This window comes from Cucurbita maxima, unplaced genomic scaffold (assembly GCF_002738345.1).
Source record: "Cucurbita maxima cultivar Rimu unplaced genomic scaffold, Cmax_1.0 Cma_Scf00007, whole genome shotgun sequence".
NCBI classification, from domain to species: Eukaryota; Viridiplantae; Streptophyta; class Magnoliopsida; order Cucurbitales; family Cucurbitaceae; genus Cucurbita; species Cucurbita maxima.
Window position 1 is genome coordinate 5,222,984 of NW_019272023.1, and position 22,531 is coordinate 5,245,514.

The 22,531-nt window shown below is 35.4% G+C and overlaps 3 protein-coding genes and 1 pseudogene across 3 annotated transcripts; 2 read left to right on the forward strand and 2 right to left on the reverse strand.

Annotated features, from left to right (window-relative positions):
• Positions 1-153: 153 nt before the first annotated feature.
• On the reverse strand, positions 154-3,911 carry LOC111481407 (DNA-directed RNA polymerases II, IV and V subunit 11-like). Its single transcript, XM_023126799.1, has 5 exons — positions 3,753-3,911; positions 3,568-3,657; positions 3,403-3,481; positions 1,424-1,519; positions 154-387 (listed from the first exon to the last, which is right to left on the reverse strand). The coding sequence occupies exons 1-5, from the start codon at positions 3,803-3,805 to the stop codon at positions 355-357; spliced, it is 351 nt and encodes a 116-aa protein (XP_022982567.1). The 5' UTR covers positions 3,806-3,911; the 3' UTR covers positions 154-354.
• Positions 3,912-5,099: 1,188 nt separating this feature from the next.
• LOC111481404 lies at positions 5,100-10,807 on the forward strand (annotated as a pseudogene).
• A 141-nt stretch (positions 10,808-10,948) lies between these two features.
• On the reverse strand, positions 10,949-14,608 carry LOC111481403 (polygalacturonase). The gene is made up of 9 exons (XM_023126796.1): positions 14,285-14,608; positions 14,041-14,169; positions 13,795-13,962; positions 13,686-13,706; positions 13,396-13,603; positions 13,044-13,125; positions 12,835-12,943; positions 11,749-11,865; positions 10,949-11,638 (listed from the first exon to the last, which is right to left on the reverse strand). Exons 1-9 carry the CDS (start codon positions 14,555-14,557, stop codon positions 11,417-11,419), a joined length of 1,329 nt encoding a protein of 442 aa, XP_022982564.1. The 5' UTR covers positions 14,558-14,608; the 3' UTR covers positions 10,949-11,416.
• Positions 14,609-21,576: 6,968 nt separating this feature from the next.
• LOC111481960 (ribonuclease MC-like) lies at positions 21,577-22,483 on the forward strand. Its single transcript, XM_023127583.1, has 2 exons — positions 21,577-21,918; positions 21,998-22,483. Exons 1-2 carry the CDS (start codon positions 21,676-21,678, stop codon positions 22,400-22,402), a joined length of 648 nt encoding a protein of 215 aa, XP_022983351.1. The 5' UTR covers positions 21,577-21,675; the 3' UTR covers positions 22,403-22,483.
• The last annotated feature ends 48 nt before the right edge of the window (positions 22,484-22,531 follow it).

Sequence of the window (22,531 nt, forward strand, 5' to 3'; positions counted from 1 at the left end):
GGAATGGAATTGAAGGAGAAATTGAGTCCTCAGAGAAAAGGGGACTGGAAAGATGTGACATTGATGAGCCTTTCATTTGCTGTTTATGTGTATATATCTCAGAAGATTGTTTGTGCTTATTTTCTTTGGATGTCAATGCCAAAACAACTGTGGTAGAAGATGATGTACTTCAAATATATATATAATTTAAATGCATAGTCTCATACCAAAAATAATTTAGCAAAGTTACAAGATGTTTCAGCAACCTTAAAGAAAACAAAGCAAAGTTGTTGGAAATACATTTCATGTCAGCTACCAATTGTCTTGTGTCTGCATCTTGAACTGAGCTCCACCAAGTTTTTTTTCAAAGCCAAATCAATAGTCCCTTGAGAACTTTGCGAATTCAGCCTGCAAGAAAGAAATTTCAAAGCTTTTATGTCTCGGTTTCAAGTCCCTAACTTTGAAAGGTTCGAAAAGTTGCAGCTCCAAAAGCAATTTGAATCAATTTTGGTTCGACTTTTGGTTTTTCTTACGAAGTAGTCGGGAGATTTACAATGGTTTTAAGAACCGTTTCTAAGCTTTTACGTCATAGTTTCAAGTCCCTAACTTTGAAAGGTCCGAAAAGTTGCAGCTCCAAAAGCAATTCGAATCAGTTTTTTATTCGACTTTTGGTTTTTCTTACAAAGTAGTCGGGAGGTTTACAGTGTTTTTAACAACAGTTTCTAAGCTTTTATGTCTCAGTTTCAAGTACCTAACTTTGAAAAGTCCGAAAAGTTGCAGCTCCAAAAGCATTTCGAATCAGTTTTTGGTTCGACTTTTGGTTTTTCTTATAAAGTAGTTGGGAGATTTACAGTGTTTTTAAGAACAGTTTCTAAGCTCTCAGTTTCAAGTACCTAACTTTGAAAAGTCCGAGAAGCTGAGCTCCTTTGAATCAGTTTTTGGTTCGACCTTTGCTTTTTCTTATGAAGTAGTCGGGAGATTTACCGTGTTTTTAAGGACAGTTTCAAAGCTTTTACGTCTCAGTTTCAAGTACCTACTTTTTGAAAAGTCCAAAAATGTGCAGCTCCAAAGCCATTTTGTAACGACCCAGACCCACCGCTAGCAAATATTGTCTTCTTTGGGCTTTCCCTTTCGGACTTCCCCTCAAGGCTTTAAAACGCGTCTGCTAGGGGAAAGTTTCCACACCCTAGTAAAGGGTGGTTTGTTCTACTCAACCAATGTGAGACATCACACATTTGAATCGATTTTTGGTTTCTCTAATGAAGTTGTCCACAGATTTACGGCGTTTTAGAGTTTATTCTAAAGTCATACAAACTCTATCATTTCTAACCTTAGATTTGCTATCAATTTCAACAGCACTTTACTTTTCACTGCGAGTATTTATTAGTTAAAGATTGCATGTTCTATCTTGAAACTAAGTTTAGAGAGAGTAACGAATTCAAACCTCAAGTGCGTTTTTCAAGTGATCAAGCTCCTTATCCAAATCGTTGATGGCTTGATTATATGCTTGCATCGGCGACGATTGGCTAGCAGTATGGATCTGAAGAACAGTAATAATCAGTTTACGAAAGATAACGCTAAATATATACATATCAAACCAACAGGAAAACTGTAAAATAAAAACGTGCAAGTCTCTCGCCAACCGCGTGCCTAAAGCATTAACACACCTTTTCGTGTTTGTTTTGATATACATATCAACCCAACAAAATTGATACAAGACGGTATAAAGAAAATAATCCGTTCTTCGGATGTTTAAGAGAGAAATTTCCAAAAATACTTCATTCAAAAGCAACTTCAGCTTATGGGGGTGTATCATATACAAGTGCACTTTTCAAACTAGAATATCGAGGAGGCGATAACCATCCAGTTTGTAATTCACTAAAAAATTATAACTAAACCATGACAAGTAAAGTCGCGTCAAGTTAAACTTAAACAATTAATCATTAAACCGTCACGAATGGATCCAAGAACGTAAAGGCGTATGTATATGGATGTAAGAAACGGGCAAGTCGAAGGATTCTTAGAGAAATATTAAATCATTTAAACACTATACTATAAAACACCCCATCAAACATATAAAGTGGATGGACTAGATGGTGTTTCCTTGCTTAAAGGATACTTCTAATGAGAAGCATTCAAGAGAATAAACCAACTTCAAGTTCCACCGTCACTTGTGTATGTGCAACGTGTAACGGACCATAGACAGGTCAATTCCAATGATAGGTAATATTCAGCACGACCAATATAAATACCAAATATTTTTCGATAGGAAGATTATAAGTAGCGAGCCTAGCTCATTACTGTAAGAAGATTAACTTGATAAAAAAAAAAAAAAAAACACTACTACAAAGAACAAAAACCCAGAAGTTCAATAACTTCATTTCTTGTTTTCCAGCTTTTGATATCCTAATGGTTTCGAATAACATGAACAAAACGGATATCCTCAAAAAGTTGGTTCGTATCCAAAAGTTTGACAAAAACCAAAGAACTGAAATGATATTGAGATGTACAGAAGGGGTGAAGAACTCCAATGACTCCCATAGTATTCAATGGACCTGGGACCTCCCTTCTTGTATACTCTGACTGTAACAGCTCAAGTCCACCACTAGCAGATATTGTCCTTTTTGGGTTTTCCCTTTCGGGCTTACCCTCAAGGTTTTTAAAGCGCATCTACTAGGGAGATATTTCCACACCCTTATAAAGGGTGTTTCGTTCTCCTCCCAACCGATGTGGGATCTCACAATCCACCCCCTTTGAAGCCTAGCGTACTCGCTGTCACTTGTTCCTTTCTCCAATCAATGTGGGCACCCCCACCAAATCCACCCCTTCGGTTGGGGAGGAGAATGAAACACCCTTTATAAGGGTGTGGAAACCTCTCCCTAGTAGACGCGTTTTAAAACCTTGAGGGGAAGCCCAAAGAGGACAATATCTACTAGCGGTGGGATTGGGTTGTTACATTCACCCAAGCCTAAGCTAGCCAAATCTTTGCCTCCTTCCTCCCCACTCACTCTGTTTATGACAAACTCCCAATAACAAGCTCAATGGCTAATTACTAATGTGCTTTTAATATCTTAATAATACTCCAAATCAACCTAATGTTCATAACACAATCCTAATGACAATAGGCAACGGAAAGCCGAGTTGCAATGCCTTTAGCTCGAGTTTCGACTTTTTTGAACCAAAACTATCTCATTTAGGCTCATTGATTAGCACAAGACTCAGCAAGTGTTAATTTAACCTTCATTAGAGAGTAATAATCAGAACTTAAAACCATATACTACTAAATTCAACAGCTAAATCAATACAGAACCTTCAAGATCAAAACAAGCACCAAAGTAAAAGGGATAAAACCCACAAGTTAAAAGCTCCATTAAACCCTAATCAGAATCAGAAAACCTCTAAATAAGAGGAAAATGAACTGACCCGGATAATGATTTTATACTTCAAAGGGTGAGGAAGCTTATATCCAGCAAACAACACATTTTCATCTCTATGAAGCTGCCTGGTTATACCAAAAAAAAAAACCAATAAAAACTGAACACTTCACTTTTCAAACAGTAATTTCAAAATTTTCAAAAAGGGTCATACATTCGCAAGATGTTTCCAATTGTATGTTCCTCCCTTTCAATGATAAACGACGCCGCATTTATAATCTTCGTGTCTCTTTCGTATGAGACCCTGGAGAAGAAAAGATCACAAAAAAGGGGGAAGAGAACGTCAGATACAGATAAAATTGCAGTGGTTAGAGAAAGGGGAAGAGTTTGTGAAATTACTTTTTAGTCCCCTCTGGAACGACGAAACGCTCATATCGGTCGGGGGCATTCATGGCTTTAGGACTCCTTCTGAAGCTGTTTGAGGTCTGGCTTTTGCAGTAATGGAAGCTGCCTGAGAGAGGAAGATGGGAGAAGAACGAAAGAAACTCAGGGTTTTGTCTTAATTTCCTTGCGGGTTACTTACGACGTCGTTTAAGTCAAAAACATTTTGTCGTGTTTTTAGGTACCCGAATTTCCCTCTGTGGAAGATTTAGTGGTAAAAAAAACATTTAAGAGAAATTATTGGTCGAAAATATGTCTCTTCGTTAAAAAAAAAAAAAAAAAAAGAACGACTTTTTTAAATACTTTTTAAATTAATGGGTATTTTTAGACAATTTTGAAAGTTTTAAGGATATTTTTCAAACTAGTATTAACTATTTTCCTCTAAATATATTTTTAAATATTTTTAAAAGTATTTTTTTTTTAATTTTAAGGGTATTTTTATTAATTTAGTCAAATTTAAATAAAATTTTTCTTTAATTATTTTATTGATAAAAATTTCATTAATTTTAGTAGTATTGTTTAAAAAACAAATTATTATAAAATTTAAAATATAGAGAATAAATTTACCTATTAAAATTAAAGAAATTTTGAATTTATTTTGCCTCGAAATCATTTTTTTTTTTTTTTTTTTTTTAAAGAATGTGTAAAAAACAAAATAGAAGTTTAATTTCAAAACTCTCATATTTGTAAGCTGAGATAGAAAATTGGAAGATTCCGTTGACGTGAAGGATTAGGGTGGCCATAACATCCGAATACCACGCCTCTCCTTCTCCACTTTTTGCTCCGCCGCGCAATCTTCGTCCCCCTCAACTTCGCCCACCTCCGGAACTGCAGGTTGTCTGATTCCCCGCTCCGGTTACAATATCTTTCATGTAAACCCTAACATTCATCTTCTATAACCCTGCTAATTAAGCATGTTACATGTTTTCGTTTCTGCAACTGTCTGCCAATCATTCTGTACTTTTTCCTTAATTGCGTAACAACATTGCGTTTCTCTGCTATTCTGTCTATGCGTGTAGTATTTCTCTGTTTTAATGATTGGCTATATAAATGGTGCTTGTTAAATCTTTGATGTAATTGGTTTTTTTTTTTCTTTTTTTCTTTTGTGGGGTGTTGAGCTTTGCTTTTATTTTCTGTTTGTTCTTGTTTGCAAATTCGTTGTTCATGACTCTCCTTCAGAATGTTTGGTAGTTTTGCACTCTTGCGTAATTGAACGTGTAGGATTGTTTGATTAGTTTTTCGAGTATTGCACCACTCTTAAAGCCTCCCCAGTTGCTCATGATCAGAATTTTCTGAGGAGCGGACTGTGATTTGTAGTGAGAGATGATGAAGTTTGCTGGATGTTCTGTTTCAGCTTGTTTATCTCCCGTCCAGTCTTTCATTCAGAAGAGCCATCCTAGGCTGTCATCCAGTATATTGCGAAAGAACCAAGTAGTTGGTTTTCTGGTTATCAGATACTTCAGCAAAGTCCAGAAGCAGAAATGGTAGCTGGACGTTATTCCCCTCCTTGGTTTAGGTGAGTTTTCTGCATCATATAAATGTTGTTATTGTCATCATTTGTGTTCCTTGAGTGTTTATATCTGATGACCTTGATTGACTTTTATTTACTTACTCAGTGTTGCTCCTATGATGGATTGCACTGATAATCACTACAGAACTCTTGCTCGTTTAATATCAAAGCATGCATGGCTGTACAGCGAGATGCTTGCTGCTGAAACAATTGTTTACCAAAAAGATAATCTTGTAAGTTTGCGGCAGAACAGAATCCTTGGACAATAATTAATTTATCAACGTTGTCTACAAATTTACCAAGTAGTGTTGCTTTTATTTATTAACAATCATTTTTAGAGGCAGATGCAATTTCCTTCATTTTCCATTATTTACTCGAGGTTTTTTAAATTGTGTAACACGTTGGGTTAGTTATCAATTATTTGTGATAACCCTCCCCTCACCCTTGCAAGCGCATTGCCTCCATGTGAATAGGTCGGGTTAGTGAATAATCAATTGTTCCCTCTTCCCCCACTCTTATGAGAAGCTTTTCCTTCTGTTGCCTTAACAAAACTTCCTGGTCCTGAATCCTTCAATATCCCACAGCTTTCATGTGTGATAGTCTGAGTTGGACCATGGTTTTCTCTCATTTGTGATAACCCTCCCCTCAACCTTGCAAGCGTATTGCCTCCATGTGAATAGGCTGAGTTAGTGAATAATTAATTGTTCCCTCTTCCCCCACCCTTATGAGAAGCTTTTCCTCCAGTTGCCTTAACAAAACTTCCTGGCCCTGAATCCTTCAACATCCCACAGCTTTCATGTGTGATAGTCTGAGTTGGACCATGGTTTTCTCTCATTTTACCAACATTTGGTCAGCAATAGTGACGGTGTGGTGGTCTTTTCAAATTATGGGATTCTCTAATCAGGTTGAACATTTTAACAGTAGACTACTATTTTTTTACCTGTCATTGTGTGAATCAGCTTAGTTTCCAAATTAGCTTGACCTCATATCCTGTTTGTTTCATTATCAGCCAAGTTGGACTTCACTGTTGACTAATTTATGATAGGTAAGAGTGAAGAATTATAGGGTGTTTTATTTTTCTCAAAGAAGAGTTGCCACTTACCATCTTATTTCTACCTTTGTAACTTGCATATTTTATCTGGTTGGTGTTGGAGGCACGTGACAATGTCCCTATCTTTTCATGATCAAACTTGAGATGTATATGATATGCTTCAACAGTCTATGTTTTGACCATTTTTTCATGTAATCTTTCTTTATTTTGTACAGGACAGGTTTTTAGCATTTTCTCCAGACCAACATCCTATTGTCCTGCAAATTGGAGGAAACAATTTGAATAACATTGCAAAAGCTGTTGAACTTGCCAATCCTTACGGCTATGATGAAATTAATTTGAAGTGTGTATTTTACTTATCTTCTTCATATTTTTCCAGTTTTAGTTTCTACAATTGATTCTTTTCTCTATAATTTTTGGAAACTATTTTTCAGCTGTGGATGTCCAAGTCCAAAGGTGGCTGGACATGGGTGCTTCGGTGCTCGCCTTATGCTGGATCCTAAGGTTTCTGGCTGTATGCTGGCTATATTTTGATTTCAGTCATCTTGCCCATTTTGTTTTCTTCAGCGATGTGTCTAACTTATGCTTGTCATGATGACAAGGAAAGTTTGTTGGTGAAGCTATGTCAGTAATTGCTGCCAACACTGACGCTCCTGTAAGCGTGAAATGTCGAATTGGCGTCGATGACCATGATTCATATAATGAACTTTGTAAGGTTTCTAGTCTTTTTTCTCTGATTAGAAAGTACTGACTACTACTTCTTTGTTTAGATAAACATAGTCATGTTGTAAGGTTAGTTTTGCCATTTTATGATTAGCATCTTTATTTATTTCCCCTGTGGAGCATCATCACAATAATTGACTGTTTGATATTTTGTGTCCTTTCCTGTCTTAATATCTTTCTTGTGCTTAAAGGTGGCTTTGACTACACATTGAAGTGAATGAACTGGTAACATTATAAGTTATAGATACCTTATAGGAACTCTTAATATAATCTTTGAGAGTGGAAGTTATCTTTCTTGGAGCAGCTTTTGTTAAGCTCCTTAGGCTGTGATTCCTTGTTCCTTTATTTATTTATTATTATTATTATTTTTTACTTTTTCACCCTATGAGTAAGAATCTAGTCTGTTTTTTAAAAAAGAAAAAGAAAAGGAAGAAGACTTTTTCCACCCACACCTTCATTTTTTTCCATTTCATGAAAGACAACTTTTTATACTTGGTAGCGAAAAACATATGATGGCTAAGAAAAACTTCTTTGGAGAAACTCCTTTGGAATACAGTCATAAACCATCTTAGATCCTGAATTGTGCTAGGTCAACTCAAGGATATCTAATTTATGCTTGGAGTTCGAAATTTGAAGTTTTCAGCATATATATTGTCAGTATGTGTTAACAATTTCAAGAGGCCCCGAGGTTTTGAATATTCTTTCTGAAAAGGCATTCTAGTTTTTTGTTACATTATTATGTGTCTTCTTAGTTGCTGATTTCTCCTCTCACGTCCAGTTTCTTTTGTTTCAGGTGATTTTATTTACAAAGTTTCTTCTTTGTCTCCAACTAAGCATTTCATAATCCATTCCCGCAAGGCACTGCTCAATGGTATTAGCCCAGCTGAAAATCGAAATATTCCTCCCTTGAAGTATGGGTTCTCAATAACATTCTATAAGCTTAAAGAGAGCTTGTTGTTTTTTGTTCAAGTATTTTAACAAAGACCATATAATATTTTTAACTATCTGTAAAATAATGACTAAGAACAGACTTTCATGCTCTATAATACTGACGTGGTCACAGATATGAATATTTCTATGCACTGATGCGTGACTTTCCAGACTTGAGATTCACAATAAATGGGGGCATTAACACTGTTGATGAGGTGAGTTTTTCTGCTCATCTGTAAATGGCCCTAATGTATCAGAAATTGGATTTCCCCAAACTAGAAAAGCATACTAATAGATATTGAAATCACGGCAAAATAGGGGCTAGCCTAGTAGATTATATAGCTTTTTACATGATGTGGTCTCCACTGATAAAACAAAGTTATAGTGGATACATTCATTTTTTTCTATGTCTTGCATTGCATTATAATTTTGCAATGACCAATTTACACGGTTTATTGACCCAAAGCTCGTTTATTGGGAGTTGCTTTCCATGGAATGAAAGTTCCTTGTGGTAAATTGGCAGCATACATTAATGTTTATTTATTTTAAATGTGATAAATTGCTTTCCATGGACTGAGAGTTCCATGCATTATCATAAATTAATGTTTATTTTAAATGTGTTCACACAGGTTAATGCTGCTCTCAGGCTCGGAGCTCATGGTGTAATGATGGGACGAGCTGCTTACCAAAAGTATGTTATGCACATTTTGGAAATTACCATCTTTTCCCTCTTTCGTTTGCTTATATCACAAATAAGTATAGGCAACTTCTCGCATTCTTCTCAAGGTATAAGATAACTCTATAGTCACAGCTAGCTCCAACCATTACCAGTATAAGAGAACCTGAAGTTTGAGCGACTATTGGGTTCCGTGTTTAAAAATTAGAATTCTTCTATAATATCTGATTATATCTGTCTGTGGAGGCCGGTTTAAGGTGATGTTATTATAGTGAAAAATAAAAGTTTTAGAACTTATGGCATCATAGAGTGTTCTTTTTATTTTTTAAATATAGACATTTTAAATATATTATTTAACTTATTAAAATTGAAGTTAAGTGTGACGTTATTAGTTTGGTTAAATATTTGTACTTTCCAACAATATCTTGGTATGAACATTATTCTATCAGAGTTGGTTATGTCTTTCCTTAATTTGAACGATGGCTGTTATTTATCCTTCATAGCCCTTGGCGTACTTTAGGACATGTAGACACTACAATTTATGGTGCGCCTAGCAGTGGTATCACCCGTCGTCAGGTACAATATTAAAGTTGGCTGTGAAATGTATCCTTCTGCTTGAAAGTTCACTATTATCTCATTTAGCTGTAAACTTTTCCATCTGCTAGGTCCTTGAACAATATCAAGTTTATGGGGATTCTGTTTTGGGTACATATGGAAATAAACCAAATATTCGTGATGTTGTGAAGGTAAGATCTTATTGGTGGTTTACAGCCTTTTTGTTAATTTTGTTCAAAACACAATTTTTGTCTCCTATGTTTTCAGTTGGTCTTGTTTCTTTTATATGCCATGTATTTCTTAACTATATTTTTTTGATTGTGGGTTGGGGTTCTGAACATTTTTATGGGGTTGGGTTTAATTTAACTTTACTTATTTTCAGTAATTTTAAATGTGGGCATGAACTCTGTATTCTTCTCTCACTATCTTGTGCCATATGTGGGATTTGGGAGACCAAGCACTATTAAGGGAGTAGGACTTATGATTATTAAGGTGTTGGAATAGCATTTGTTCACTAGATTAGACCGTGTGGATTCCATGGTCAAAGATTTGCACTGTGTAATATTATTATTGCATTTTGGATCTCTAGGTTGGGCGTAAATCCATGATGAGTCCCACTTGATTGATTAAACTGAGGTCCCTTTAAGGTTATTTCCATTATTGCATTTTTGTAACTTGGAGCCCTCCCTGATTACTGCCAATTGGAGGAAACTCTGTATTTCGGTGGGTTAGCCATTTCATACATCAACTATGGCAGAGCATGCTGAATTATCGTCTTCTTTTGCTTCTCCATCTTCGTTTCACTGATAATTTTTGTGCTTTTATTGCCTTATACCAATCTAGGACCTCTTTTATCCGTCATGTCTTATAAGTTGCTATTTTGTTTCTTAATCAATACTGATTGGAATCTAGCAAAACGCACCCCCACCCCCATACAATACCTGGTGTGGTCATTTACAATTCTCCTTTATCTGCTTCTGCAGCCGTTGCTTCACCTCTTTTATACAGATCCTGGAAATGGTCCATGGAAGCGTAAAGCTGATTTTGCTTTTCAGCATTGCAAGGTATTAAAATATGCTGGAAGAGAATAGGTTCAACTTAATATCGTTCAGTAGATTTTGATGGAATGCATGGCGTATTTTTCCTCTGCTTCCTTTCAACAGTTTCATAGGATTTTTCATTTTGATTTTCATTTTTACAACTTAATATCGTCAAATTTCACGTTTCTATCACCGAGATTTTTCGCTGGCATTGTTATTGGGGTTCTAAGTGAACTGCTATTGGACTTTGTAGACCATCAAATCATTTTTCGAGGAAACACTTGTGGCCATTCCAGATTATATATTGGATGCTCCTGTAGCAGAACCTCCATCAGGACGTGAAGATCTTTTTGCCAATACGCTTAGATTGATGCCTCCTCCATACGAGGATAGAGAGCAAAAGGTAGTATTAGAGGTTTAATTTTGTAACATTATTTAAACCATGTATAACATAACAATCTTTGAAAACATTCTTCACTTATTCTTTACATATTTATTGTGGGTAATCAAAGAAATTGCCCTTGTAAACTGCTCATTCATCTTCAAAATCTGTTGCAACTAGAGTAGAATTGGCTGCCTGTTCTTCCTTCTGATTCTAGTCCATGGATGATGCTGTAATCTAGTTGCTGATCCATCTTTTGGGGGAAGAATGCATATTTATTTGCTCCCTTAGGTTACATATCAATATTAATAATGCTTATAATGGTTTGTGGTAGGTGGTGAGAAATCATACTTAAAATCTCTAAAGTAGCCTGAGCATCATGATTGCTGTGCTGTGACAATACATGACCGTTACAATTGTTCTTACAAGCAATAATTACTCGATCACAGAATGAAATTGCTTGGAGGAAAAATACAACATATGGAAAAAGAAAATGCATTATATATATGTGTATAGAAGTGTAAAATGGGTCGACTTGAACATAGTTCAATGGGTAAGGCAATACTGGTATTGCCTTTTTCAAGGTTCGAATACTAGGATACTATAATACTATAAATATATATAGTTCAACAAAGGAAGGACAATTACGGAAGCAGGTCAAAGGCTTCTTCGTAATCGAGACAAGTCAAGCCTTTAGGGATATTTTTGTAGAAATCTTCACGAACAACTGTCCTTTCTGACCAAAGTGTTCTAACTTATGAGGAGCACTGTGGATAAACTTTCCATCTATTTTTCAACCTAACATTCTCGCAGGAAGCTGTGGCAACATCATCTCCTTGTCTAACTAGATGAACTCCAAGCATGGAAATGTCTTGACAAGGGGAGCTTTTGCTGCAATCAAACCTTATGGCATCATCAGAAGCACTTGTTCCTCTAATGTTCTTGTACACCACATTGCTTACTTTCACTGCTGAATTCTGCATCCATGAGAGCAACACAAACCTAAATAACTCTTGTGCTCTTGTTTTCTAGGTATCTATAAAGTTCAGTTCAAAGCAGATCAAAGATTTAGGGCTCAATGTTTTACCTGTTCTGGGCATGACTCTTCTTTATCACAGTAATTCTGGTCTATAATTATTGGATTGCGCACATTGTTCATGACAACGTTTTGAAACATGATGTTTTTAGCATATCCAGAGCCTCCCTGCACATACCCCATTGATTATCAAAGTTGGAAAGGCAAAGCAAAATCAACTTTCTTGTAAAATCAAATGAAAATTTTCGAAATAGAAAGTTTAGGTGTAATATAGAATATAAGGGATGAAATTTCTCCCTTCAATTATAAAAATTAATTATTAATAAAGAAATTCCATAAACTAACGGTAAAACATGGTACTAATGGTTAGTGTATTTTTGAACTTTTAAAAATTTTGATGGATATTAACGAGATTTTCTAAAGTTAAAAGGGTATTTTTAAACAAATTACTACAATTTCCATTCAAAACTGATAAATTTTGAAACTTTTAAAAAAGTTTTAAAAATATCATTGAAACTTTTGAAAGCGGAGAGGTTCTTTTTAGACAAAATATATAGTTCGTTTTTTCTTACACCAACTGAATTAACTTTGTTATGTTATTCTTTACTCTAGTTAATTGGTTTGAACACATGCTTTTAACTTTGACAAATAGCATTCAACTACACCCACTAAACAAGTAATGGACCCATCAGTGACACCAAACGAACAGCCATTGGTGTTCAAATCACCTCCAGCGTTCAAGTGGAGGTAGGAAAAGCTACAATTGCTCTAATTTTAATGATACATGGAGGAAATGGATATCCGGTGTTAGGCCAATAATAAATGTTTTGTAAAGTAGTGGAAACCTCTCCCTAATAGACACATTTTAAAATCATGAGGCTAACGGAAATACGTAGCAGACCAAAGCGAACAATATTTGCTAACGATGGGTTTGGACTGTTACAAATGGTATCAAAGCTAGACACCACGCGGTGTGCCTGCGAAGACGTTGGCTTCCAAGGGAGGTGGATTGTGAAATCCCACATCGATTGGAGAGAGGAACGAAGCATTTCTTATAAGGATGTGGAAACCTCTCCCTAGTAGAGACATTTTAAAACTGTAAGGCTGACGACGATACAAATTATAGGCTTCACGTACCTGCCAAGTCTTTATTCTCACCCCATTGCTGGTTCCTGATATCAATGCTCTATCTACTCTTATATTTGAAACCTCAGCTTCTGAGTTTCCAGCTCCTAAGCTTCCAATGCTGAAATGCAAACAAAAAACCAAACCAAAAACATTCAAAACATGAGACAAAAACATCACTAAACACTACAAAAATGCTTCAAATTCAGCTGAATGAGTACCTAATTCCATGTCCTGGCCCACAAGTGATATCCACTGCTCTAACATTTCTTGACCCACTTACAATAGAAATGCAGTCATCCCCTTTTAAAAGAAAAAAAAAACAAAAAAAAAACCGATTTCAAATCAACCCTTTAGCTAAACTGTAACGGCTTAGGTTCACTGTTAGCAGATATTGTCATTTTTGGGCTTTCCCTTTCAGACTTCCCCTCAAAGCTTTAAAACATGTCTGTTAGGGAAAGGTTTCCGCACCCTTATAAAGTGTGTTTCGTTCTCCCCAATCAATATGAGATATCATATAAACAAAGTATAGAATTTGTTTCATTTTATTTGAATTGACCAACTTTTTTTCACCTGTTCCAATGACACAGTTCCTTATTATAACATTTTGAGTTTCCGTGACATGAATTCCATCCGTATTGGGGCTATTTTCCGGGGCGACAACCCGGAGATTCAAAGCTTTGACATTGGTGCATTTCTGAAAGGTCAGATGCATTTGCTGTGCATTTTCTAGTTTCAGGTTAGCCACAACCAAGTTGATGCATTGGTAGAAAGTTACAGCCTGCACATACAAAAACAAGATGAACATTTTCGATTAAACGACGTCGAAAACGCTTTCGAAGATCATAAGGATAGCGACGAACCGTCGGTGCTCCCCTGCAAGGCTGCAAAAGAATCCAAGAGCAAAAACAATCATCAGCTAATGATATTGATAATATGAGACATATTTGTTTAAAGTAGTGATGGATTTACAAGTTCTTTGTTCACTTTGCAAGAGTTTTGCCACCATTTTCTGCCATTTCCATTGATGATACCATTGCCTTCTACAACAAAGTTGTCGACACCTTCGAATTTAAGCCAATGTCGTCGATCGTCGTCATAATCTGACATTCTTGGAGAAGCTTTGATCATTCCATCGATCTAACAATGAGAAGAACAAAGAAATGAACACAAAATTTTCCAAAAATATGATATTGAAAATTATGCTTATACTCTCACCTTTAATGTTAAAGGAGAACTACAAGGACCTGAAAAAGTTATTGGCTTAAGATAATATGTCCTGCCTTTAGGCACCAAAATCATTGCCTTACTAGAAGAACAGGCCTCCTTCCAAGCTAGCTCAAATGCCTAAAACATGCATTCATGAACACTGTGAGTAACCAACGAAACAAAACCTAAGGCGTAACAGCCTGAAGAGGACAATATCTGCTATCGACGGGCTTAAGTTTGTACTGGAGTGTACCTTACTGTCATCTTGTCCATTTCCCTTAGCTCCAAAATCATCCACATTCACGATCTTTGGTGAACCCGAAAGCGAGCTTACTCGATTCTGCCTCGTTGTCGTTGTCATCGTCGAGCCATAAAAACCCGTGTTCCATCTGGGTTTCGGATAATGACCATAAATATGATCATGATATTGAGAAACAGGAAGTGGGTACTCATGGAAACTGCCAAAACAGAGAGAAAACAGGGGAAATGATATGAAAAAGATGAGGAAATGGGTTGGTTGATGCATTTTCTTAATGTTTTTTCTTCACTTTCTACACAAAAAGTGTGAAAAAGAAGAACACTTATGCAATATTGGGATCCGTTTTGAAGTTAAACTCCAAATTTAAGTATATATAGAGAGCTGAAAACCAAACTTTTTTGACTTGGAAAAGGCATTTTGATTAGAAAACGCTTGTTATGGGTGGATTGAATAGCACTATGAACAGAGAAATGGAAGGAAGAACAGCATATTGAAACACAAACTGAAGCATATTGCTGCTTCGCCAAACTCTTCTTCCCCCATTTTCGGTCCACGATGGCTTTAGTTTTTGTGTTCAAATCAAAGCCGCTGGTTTCAAAATCAAAGGCTGTGATTCAAAACTGTGTTTTTGAGTTCTTTGCTATGAACAGTTTGTTTTTTTTATCATTTGTTCATCTGGGTTCTTAGAAATAGCTGAAATTGTTCCAAATGTTCATAAGATTTGGATATTTCTGCTTAAAAATTTGAACCCTTTTTGTTTTTGTGTTTTTGTAAAGTGAAAAGGGTTTGAAAAAGATGTATTTTGTTCTACATGAAAAGATTAGTGTTGGTTTGAATGAGATTTGGAAAGTTAATCAATTAAATAATCTCTATTTATTTTCTATATAATCATCATTATTTATTTTCATAATACTTCTTAATTATTGCGGTTCGAGACAGAGATTTCTCGTAATGTGTGGCGATCCGATTCTCTGCATGAAACTTTTTTATCAACGTAGTTTCTAAAAATTCAAATTTCAATATTCGTCCAATACATAGATAATAGAAATTAAAAATAATAAAATAGAAAAAAATACAACTGGATTCCTTCGAGACTTTGGATTGGGTCGTGAACTTATTTAAGCTCAACTCTAACTAAATGAATTTTTGTGAATTTATCGAGTATATATACATATTTTTAATTAATTATTTATTCTCCAGTCACTCTTGAAAATAATTTTTAACGGGAATAATATTTGAAAATAAATAAATAAATAAATTTGTTTTTGAATTAACCTTTTATTTTTATTAAAAACAAAAATTTGAATAAATAATTCAAACAACTAGAGCTAATCGAACCCAAAAATTTTATGGTTGGGTTGAGTTCATCGTAATTCGATCTTGAAAAACGTTAAATCCAATCTAACCTACGAACACGTCAAACACGTCGAACGAGGGTACAAAGATGAGGTTGGGAAGATTATGTTGCACTTAGGTTTGAATTTGTGGAAAGTTGAGGACTTTTCCATTAGCCATCAAAACTATAAACCCAACCTTTCTTCATATTTGAGAAAAATCTTAATCATCAAATTTTATTTGGTCAACATTAATTGTTTTAATACTCTAAATATCTTTTACCTTCCATTGTCAACATTTTAGGTACATTTTTTTTTAGTATTTAAATTTTTTTTTTTATATTTATATATTTACGATGTTGTCATGCATTCATCGTAATAGATTTCATATTATCGACTCGTGATTCGTTGCAAAGAATAAAACTATCGTTCAAAGATTATTAGTGAGATATTTAAAAAAATAATTAAATTCTCGTGATGCTTATGATAGTACCATCTTATAAGGATTTACTCCAAATAAGATATAGATAATAGGGGTGTTAAAAAACCCTAAACCCTAAACCCTAAACCCTAAACCCTAAACCCTAAAAAACTTGATTAACCTAAGTCGGGGTCGGATTGGATTAGGTTAGTTCATGCGTTAGTTCATGCGTTGATTGCATAAATGAAAATTTTATGCATTGATTGCATTAGTTCATGCGTTCTCTTAAATTAGTTTGGGTTGAATTAAACCAACCAAATTTATTGTTAATTTATATTTATCAAAAGAAAAATTTGAATAAATTATAGGAACAACGAGACCTAAAAAACCTAAAATTTTAAAAACGTTAAGATCGATTATAAACAAAATTGAAAGTTGATACACTTATTGAACATATTTAAAAGTTTATAAACTTGGTAGACACGAAGTTCTCGAGACTAAAATGAACCAATTTCATATCGGAGTTGATTTATTGGAATTGGACCAAAGACTCCATCGAGGCTTTCTTTTTGGTTTAGTTTCCATTTGATTGAAAAGACTAACGTTCTCATCCACTTCTTGCGGAGCAAATTTGGAGCATTTCAAAGATGGGCTTCATTTTCAATCTCAAATATTGACTTTATGAAACTTCCTTTCTAAATATATAAATCAATTTTTGTTTAAATAACAAAACGTTGTTTTATAGCCTATGATATGCAATCGATAATAATAGATTATGGGTTTATAATCAAGAAATACTATTACTTTTTACGGTTCTACCCGAAGCTGTAACGGCTCAGGCCCTCCACTAGTAGATATTGTTCTCTTTGGACTTTCCTTCTTCGGGCTTTCTCTCAAGGTTTTCAAAACGGGTCTGATATGGAGTTTCGTTCTCCTCCCCAACCGATGTGGAATATCAAAATCTACCCCTTTGGGCCCAGCGTCCTCTGGCGATTGTTGCTTTCTTCAATCGATGCACCAAATCTACCACCCCTTTTGAGGCCTAGCGACCTTTCTAGCACATCGTCTTGTGTCTATCCCCTTTGGGGTTCAACTTCCTCGCTGACACATCGCCTGGTGTCTAGCTCTAATACTATTTGTAACGGTCCAGGCCCACCACTACCCGACATTATTCTTTTTGTTTTTAAAACGTGTCTACTAGGGAGAAGTTTCCACACCCTTATAAGGGGTGTTTCATTCTCTTCTCCAACCAAATCGACTTGCAGCCAAACTCACTCGCGGCCCAGCCCGCAAACCAAAGCTCAGTAAGCTAGCCTACAAACGTGACCCGAATTGCAACCCACGCCCCGACCTGACGTCACTACACAGCGTGGCTTGCCTTGTTGCTGCCACATGTCACCCAACGGCGTAAGCAGCCTTTCAGCTTAGCAGCTTCATTGTCGACTTCTCGGCTGATTTCAGCTAGACTTTTCAATTTTAGCCCGGTTTCTAGTACTCTGATCCTCCAGGACCCGTTTTCGGCGACGATTAAGGTAATTGATGTCATTTTGGAGCCGTATTTCACATTTATTAATTGATTATTCATTTAATTGTGAAATATTAAAGAAAGGTGACGAATGTGTGATAGGAAACGAACCCGAAAACTTTTGAAACAGCTCTCTTGGAATGGGAGCTTACGTTAATTAAATTAGGGAGTACTTCGGCCAATGTCAAGGTCAACCAAGTAAGTGATCTTACTATAGGATAGACTAGAAATTGTATGTGTTACAGTTAAGCTTAAGAAACATCTCGCACAATAGTTGTATGATGTATGAGATATGATAATGCATAAGTATGATGTTTGAATTGATGCATATAATGTACATAATTTATATATTTCGATGTATAACGTACATGATATGCTTGATGCACTTTATGACGTTATGATGAGCATGATGATTGCATGACTTTTATCTTAATATGTTGATGCTTTTCATATTAAGCATGTTATATGATGGTGAGTGTCATAATGCATCATGTCGATAGATCGACCTAGGACACAACCCTAAGAGCATGAAAATGATATTAATATAAATATCCAACAAGTATGTACACAGAGATAAGAGTAAATGATTGTATCAGAAGAGATATTAAGATGGAAATTAGAGGGACCTCATGTATGTTATATGTACATAAGCATAGGGATACTTCCCCTAGAGATGACGAGTGCGGACACGCATAGTATGATGAGCACGGTGATCATGGGAAGCATGAGACCAGGGGTTTCGCTGACCTCCGGACGTCGCTATAGATAGCTAGCTTGATAGATAGGGTCCAGGGGGGGTGCGAGCCGCCTGGAGATCCACATTCGCACGTGTGAGTCATGAGTATGAAAGTACTACACATCCATAGTAGTTTGAGACTGGAGGTCAACCCTAGTCTGAGATGAGATAGAGATAGGTCTCTAGAGCATGATTGCATGTGATTGCATTTAGCATGACCCCTATAGTGGGGTCACTTCATGAGTATTCTTCGAAAAATCGAAATACTCAGACTGTGTGCCATATCATTTCTCAGATAAAAGCAAAGCGCCCATATACGAATGACGTCGATGTCTCGAGTAGAGACTGTGGCACGTGCATAAGACAGATGCATATTTAAATTTTTAGTCTTAGGCATCATTATAAATTATTTTACTTTGTATTTGTTTTCCAGTATTTTGTTTGAAACCACTTAAGTCAAGAAGTGTTTTCCAAAGTCAGAAGATGTTTTAAATGTTTTCTAACATTTATAATAAAAATGATGTTTCATTTTAAGAGTTAGATTACACATTTTAACAAAGAATGAGAGTTAGTAGCAACTCTGAGTAGGTAGAAATTTAGGGTTGTTACACACTAAGCTGCCCGACCATTCAGATATTTGAAGAAGTATGGAACCATATCCAAAATCCTAACTTTCGCCGAGTCTTTTTAAGTCTCACTACTCTTTGTATTTGGTTTGATATTGCTACCGTGCATGACTTTATTCGGGTTTTTTAAAAAAAAAAAATAAAAAAATTAATAAAATTCCAAAATAAATAGATGGAAAGAGATAATGTTAGGTGTATTGCAAATAGGCCCCGTGATTCCGAGTTTACAAATATAGGGAAAAAAACCTAATTACATAGATGCCCTTTAAATTATGCATATTTTTTATTTTTGGCCCACACTCGACATTTTTTTATAGAAATGTCCACGGGTACTAATGTCTTTGTCAAAGGGTAAATGTCAATTACGCTTATGCCCCTAATATAATCCATCAGTAAATAAAAATAGAAAAGAAAAGAAAATAATATAAGGAAACTCACAACCCACTCATTCATTTTCAAAGGTATTTATGAAAAAATATATAAATATAAGGTGAAGGGTATTTTTGAAACTTCCCTTTAATCTTTCCAAGATAATTATAAGATTTTTTTAAAATTTTTTTTATTTTAAAGATAATTTGTAATGACTATTTTTTTTTTTTAATGAAGTAGAGAAATCGTAACATGCATGATATGACTGTATTCATGGTAGGATCTATCTTTTTATAAAAACATTTCATGACCCGAAACTCTACTTTTTCAGTTCGGACAAAAATTGGATCTGTGGTACTTCTCTACATATGACTCACGCATGCGTGCATGTACCCAACAAACGGGCATACATGTACCACCTTGGTCTGCCCTTAGCTAATATATGCTCACGTTGTTGAAACCATGGAGGACCAAAATAATATAGATATTGCAATGTACGCGTCCATACTTATCATAATGGGAAAATATCTCAATGTATAAAGTCACATAGTATCAATTCATGTTAGATATGTATGATGTAACTCATAACTCCATTCTTTTCCTAAGTAACGTCATGTCAAGCATACACTTGTCTTATCTTCCTTTCTTAACATAACATGACTTTTGAATGTCTCATAAAGAATGTTCTAACATATTTTATAACATAGCATAACTAGTATCACATCATAACTAACATCATAGCATAAACATACTTCACATACATCAGACAATCATAAAATTACGATATGTGCAGGAGCTACAACCATAGAGCATGCAACATTCATGCAGTAGTCGGTCATCCAACCAACGGTCATTTCCTTGTATGGCCTTGGTCGGGAGTCACTAACCATCCTTAGAACTAGCTTGGATATGCTCTTAAGTCCAATTCAACCTATGTGGACACACTATTCAACCACATAAAACATCATTTGAACGCGAATAAAAAGTCACTCACTTGGGTTATCTATGATTTTGCAGTAATTCTCATTTGAACTTTCTCCAACATATTTTCATGCTCCGATTTCAAACATCACTATTCAACCACAATACAAGGCTCACCTCATCTTCCGTAAGCTATGAGAGTTTTCGAGAATTGTAACAACGTTAAAATTAGGGAATAAAAGTGGATGCTTAAGTATTCATATTCAATATTAATTATTGAATATAGATCTAATCATATCATTTAATTATATTTAGAGGAAGAATATAAGATAAACCAACATGAGTCTTTTTAGAAAGCATGGTTCCAACTCACATGCATCCTAGAAAATATTTCAAAAGGAAACCCAACCTAGAATTGATCCAAATAAAGTACGGTTAACTATGAAATTCGTGTGATCAAGCTACCAAAAAGAAAGGTGTACCTCATTAGTATAAGTAGTGACTGTCAATTTTTTAAAGTCTTTTCTAATCATCCTACATTCGGGATCACTCTCATTTAGATGTTATATCAATTTACTCATATACCCCTCATTTACTCTAAGTGTCACATCAATTCTCTTCCGTTCAAATATATTGGAGCTATGTATTTGGCTGCCACATTTGATGTGCCCACTCGAATCTCTTACGTTCTAATATTTTGGAGCAACATTGTTTAGTCGCCACATTTGACACGTCTTCTATCAATTCATTTAGTTCAATTCGGTTACATTCAAATATTTTGGATATCAAATTTGGCGTGCCGTGTATTAATGGCAATTATTTTGGCTGTCACATTTGACATATTTATATTTATTTGGTTCAAATATCTCCATCAATGTGTGTATGAAACAAATATATAAACAAAAAATATGCAATTGAATGAGGCATGTGCTATGCCACCCATGTCCTCATGCCCATAACTCACACGGCTGTAGGTCAAATTTTAAGGGATAATGTCCACGTCAAAATGTTAGATACACATATTTTATATCGTCGTCAGTCTTACAATTTATATATTGTTTGCTTTAACTTATTATTTATCTTTGTTAGTCTCACGACTATACGTAACGGGTCAAAGCAAACAATATCTACTAATGATGGGATGGAGTTGTTACACAATAATACAATAATTAACATGTATTTAAATTTCATAAAACTGGAAAAAGTATGATGAATAATGATTAAAACGAGATAACTCATGTATGCTAGCAACGGGGATGTCGTGTAGACGCCACTTTCAGCATACGTTTTCAACTGTTATAAAATTAGAGAGAGGTTGGGTGATTATCTTTATACTCTTTAATCATGGAAAGCCCATAAACACAATAATTGGAGTGAAACAAACCTATCAAATATGTCAATAAATAGGTCATAGGAATACCAAAATCACCAAGCTCCCATACCACTTTAAGCAATGACAACCCCAAACACACAAATCTTCCTCTTATTTGCCTTTGCAATTTTGATTCCTATAGCTAAATCTCAACCTTTCGACGACTTCTGGTTTGTTCAACAATGGCCACCCAATGTTTGCGCTTTACAATTAGGACGATGTGTAGGACGAGGGACAAATTCCTTCACCATCCATGGTTTGTGGCCTCAGAAGAGAGGAAATTCTGTAACTAATTGTCCCGGTACCTCCTTTGATTTTAATCAGGTAAAACTCAAACATGTATTTATTCTAGTTCAATTTATTAGATGTGCAAATTATAAAGTTCATTATGTTTGGGTTTCAGATTGCGCATTTAGAAAACGATCTTAACGTTGTTTGGCCAAATCTGATCACTGGAAACCACAAATGGTTTTGGGGTCATGAGTGGAACACACATGGGATTTGCTCAGAAAGTAGGTTCGATGAGGCAGCCTACTTCCAAACATCCATAAATTTGAGGCACAATATTGACCTCCTTAGCGCCCTAAGAGTTCAAGGAGTAGTTCCAAATGGGGCCTCCAAGTCGAAGCAAAGAGTGGAAAACGCCATTATAAAGCATTTCAAGAATAATCCTGTTCTTCGATGTAAAACAGCATCGAACGGCCAAGTCCTATTGACGGAGATTGTTATGTGCATCGATGACGATGGTGTCACCCTTATCAATTGCAATCTTGCAAAATCCAATTGCGCTAACAGCTTCATTTTCTAAGCTCTTTAATTCTCATGCAATGCAATAATGTTGGTTCGATACAAATAACATGATGTATTGCTTATCTATCTATAATTGAAATAAGTTAGTGCTATTGTTCCCTCTCCCTTATTTCTATAATAATTAAAC

Coding starts and splice junctions, on each gene's coding strand:
- LOC111481407 (XM_023126799.1), bottom strand. CDS start 3,805: ATGAATGCCCCCGACCGATATGAGCGTTTCGTCGTTCCAGAGGGGACT. Junction 3,482..3,567: donor ATTGGAAACATCTTGCGAAT/GTATGACCCTTT, acceptor TGGTATAACCAG/GCAGCTTCATAGAGATGAAA. Junction 1,520..3,402: donor AGTATAAAATCATTATCCGG/GTCAGTTCATTT, acceptor ACTGTTCTTCAG/ATCCATACTGCTAGCCAATC.
- LOC111481960 (XM_023127583.1), top strand. CDS start 21,676: ATGACAACCCCAAACACACAAATCTTCCTCTTATTTGCCTTTGCAATT. Junction 21,919..21,997: donor CCTCCTTTGATTTTAATCAG/GTAAAACTCAAA, acceptor TTTGGGTTTCAG/ATTGCGCATTTAGAAAACGA.
- LOC111481403 (XM_023126796.1), bottom strand. CDS start 14,557: ATGCATCAACCAACCCATTTCCTCATCTTTTTCATATCATTTCCCCTG. Junction 13,707..13,794: donor GCAAAGTGAACAAAGAACTT/GTAAATCCATCA, acceptor ATTCTTTTGCAG/CCTTGCAGGGGAGCACCGAC. Junction 11,866..12,834: donor TGAGAATAAAGACTTGGCAG/GTACGTGAAGCC, acceptor GGGTATGTGCAG/GGAGGCTCTGGATATGCTAA.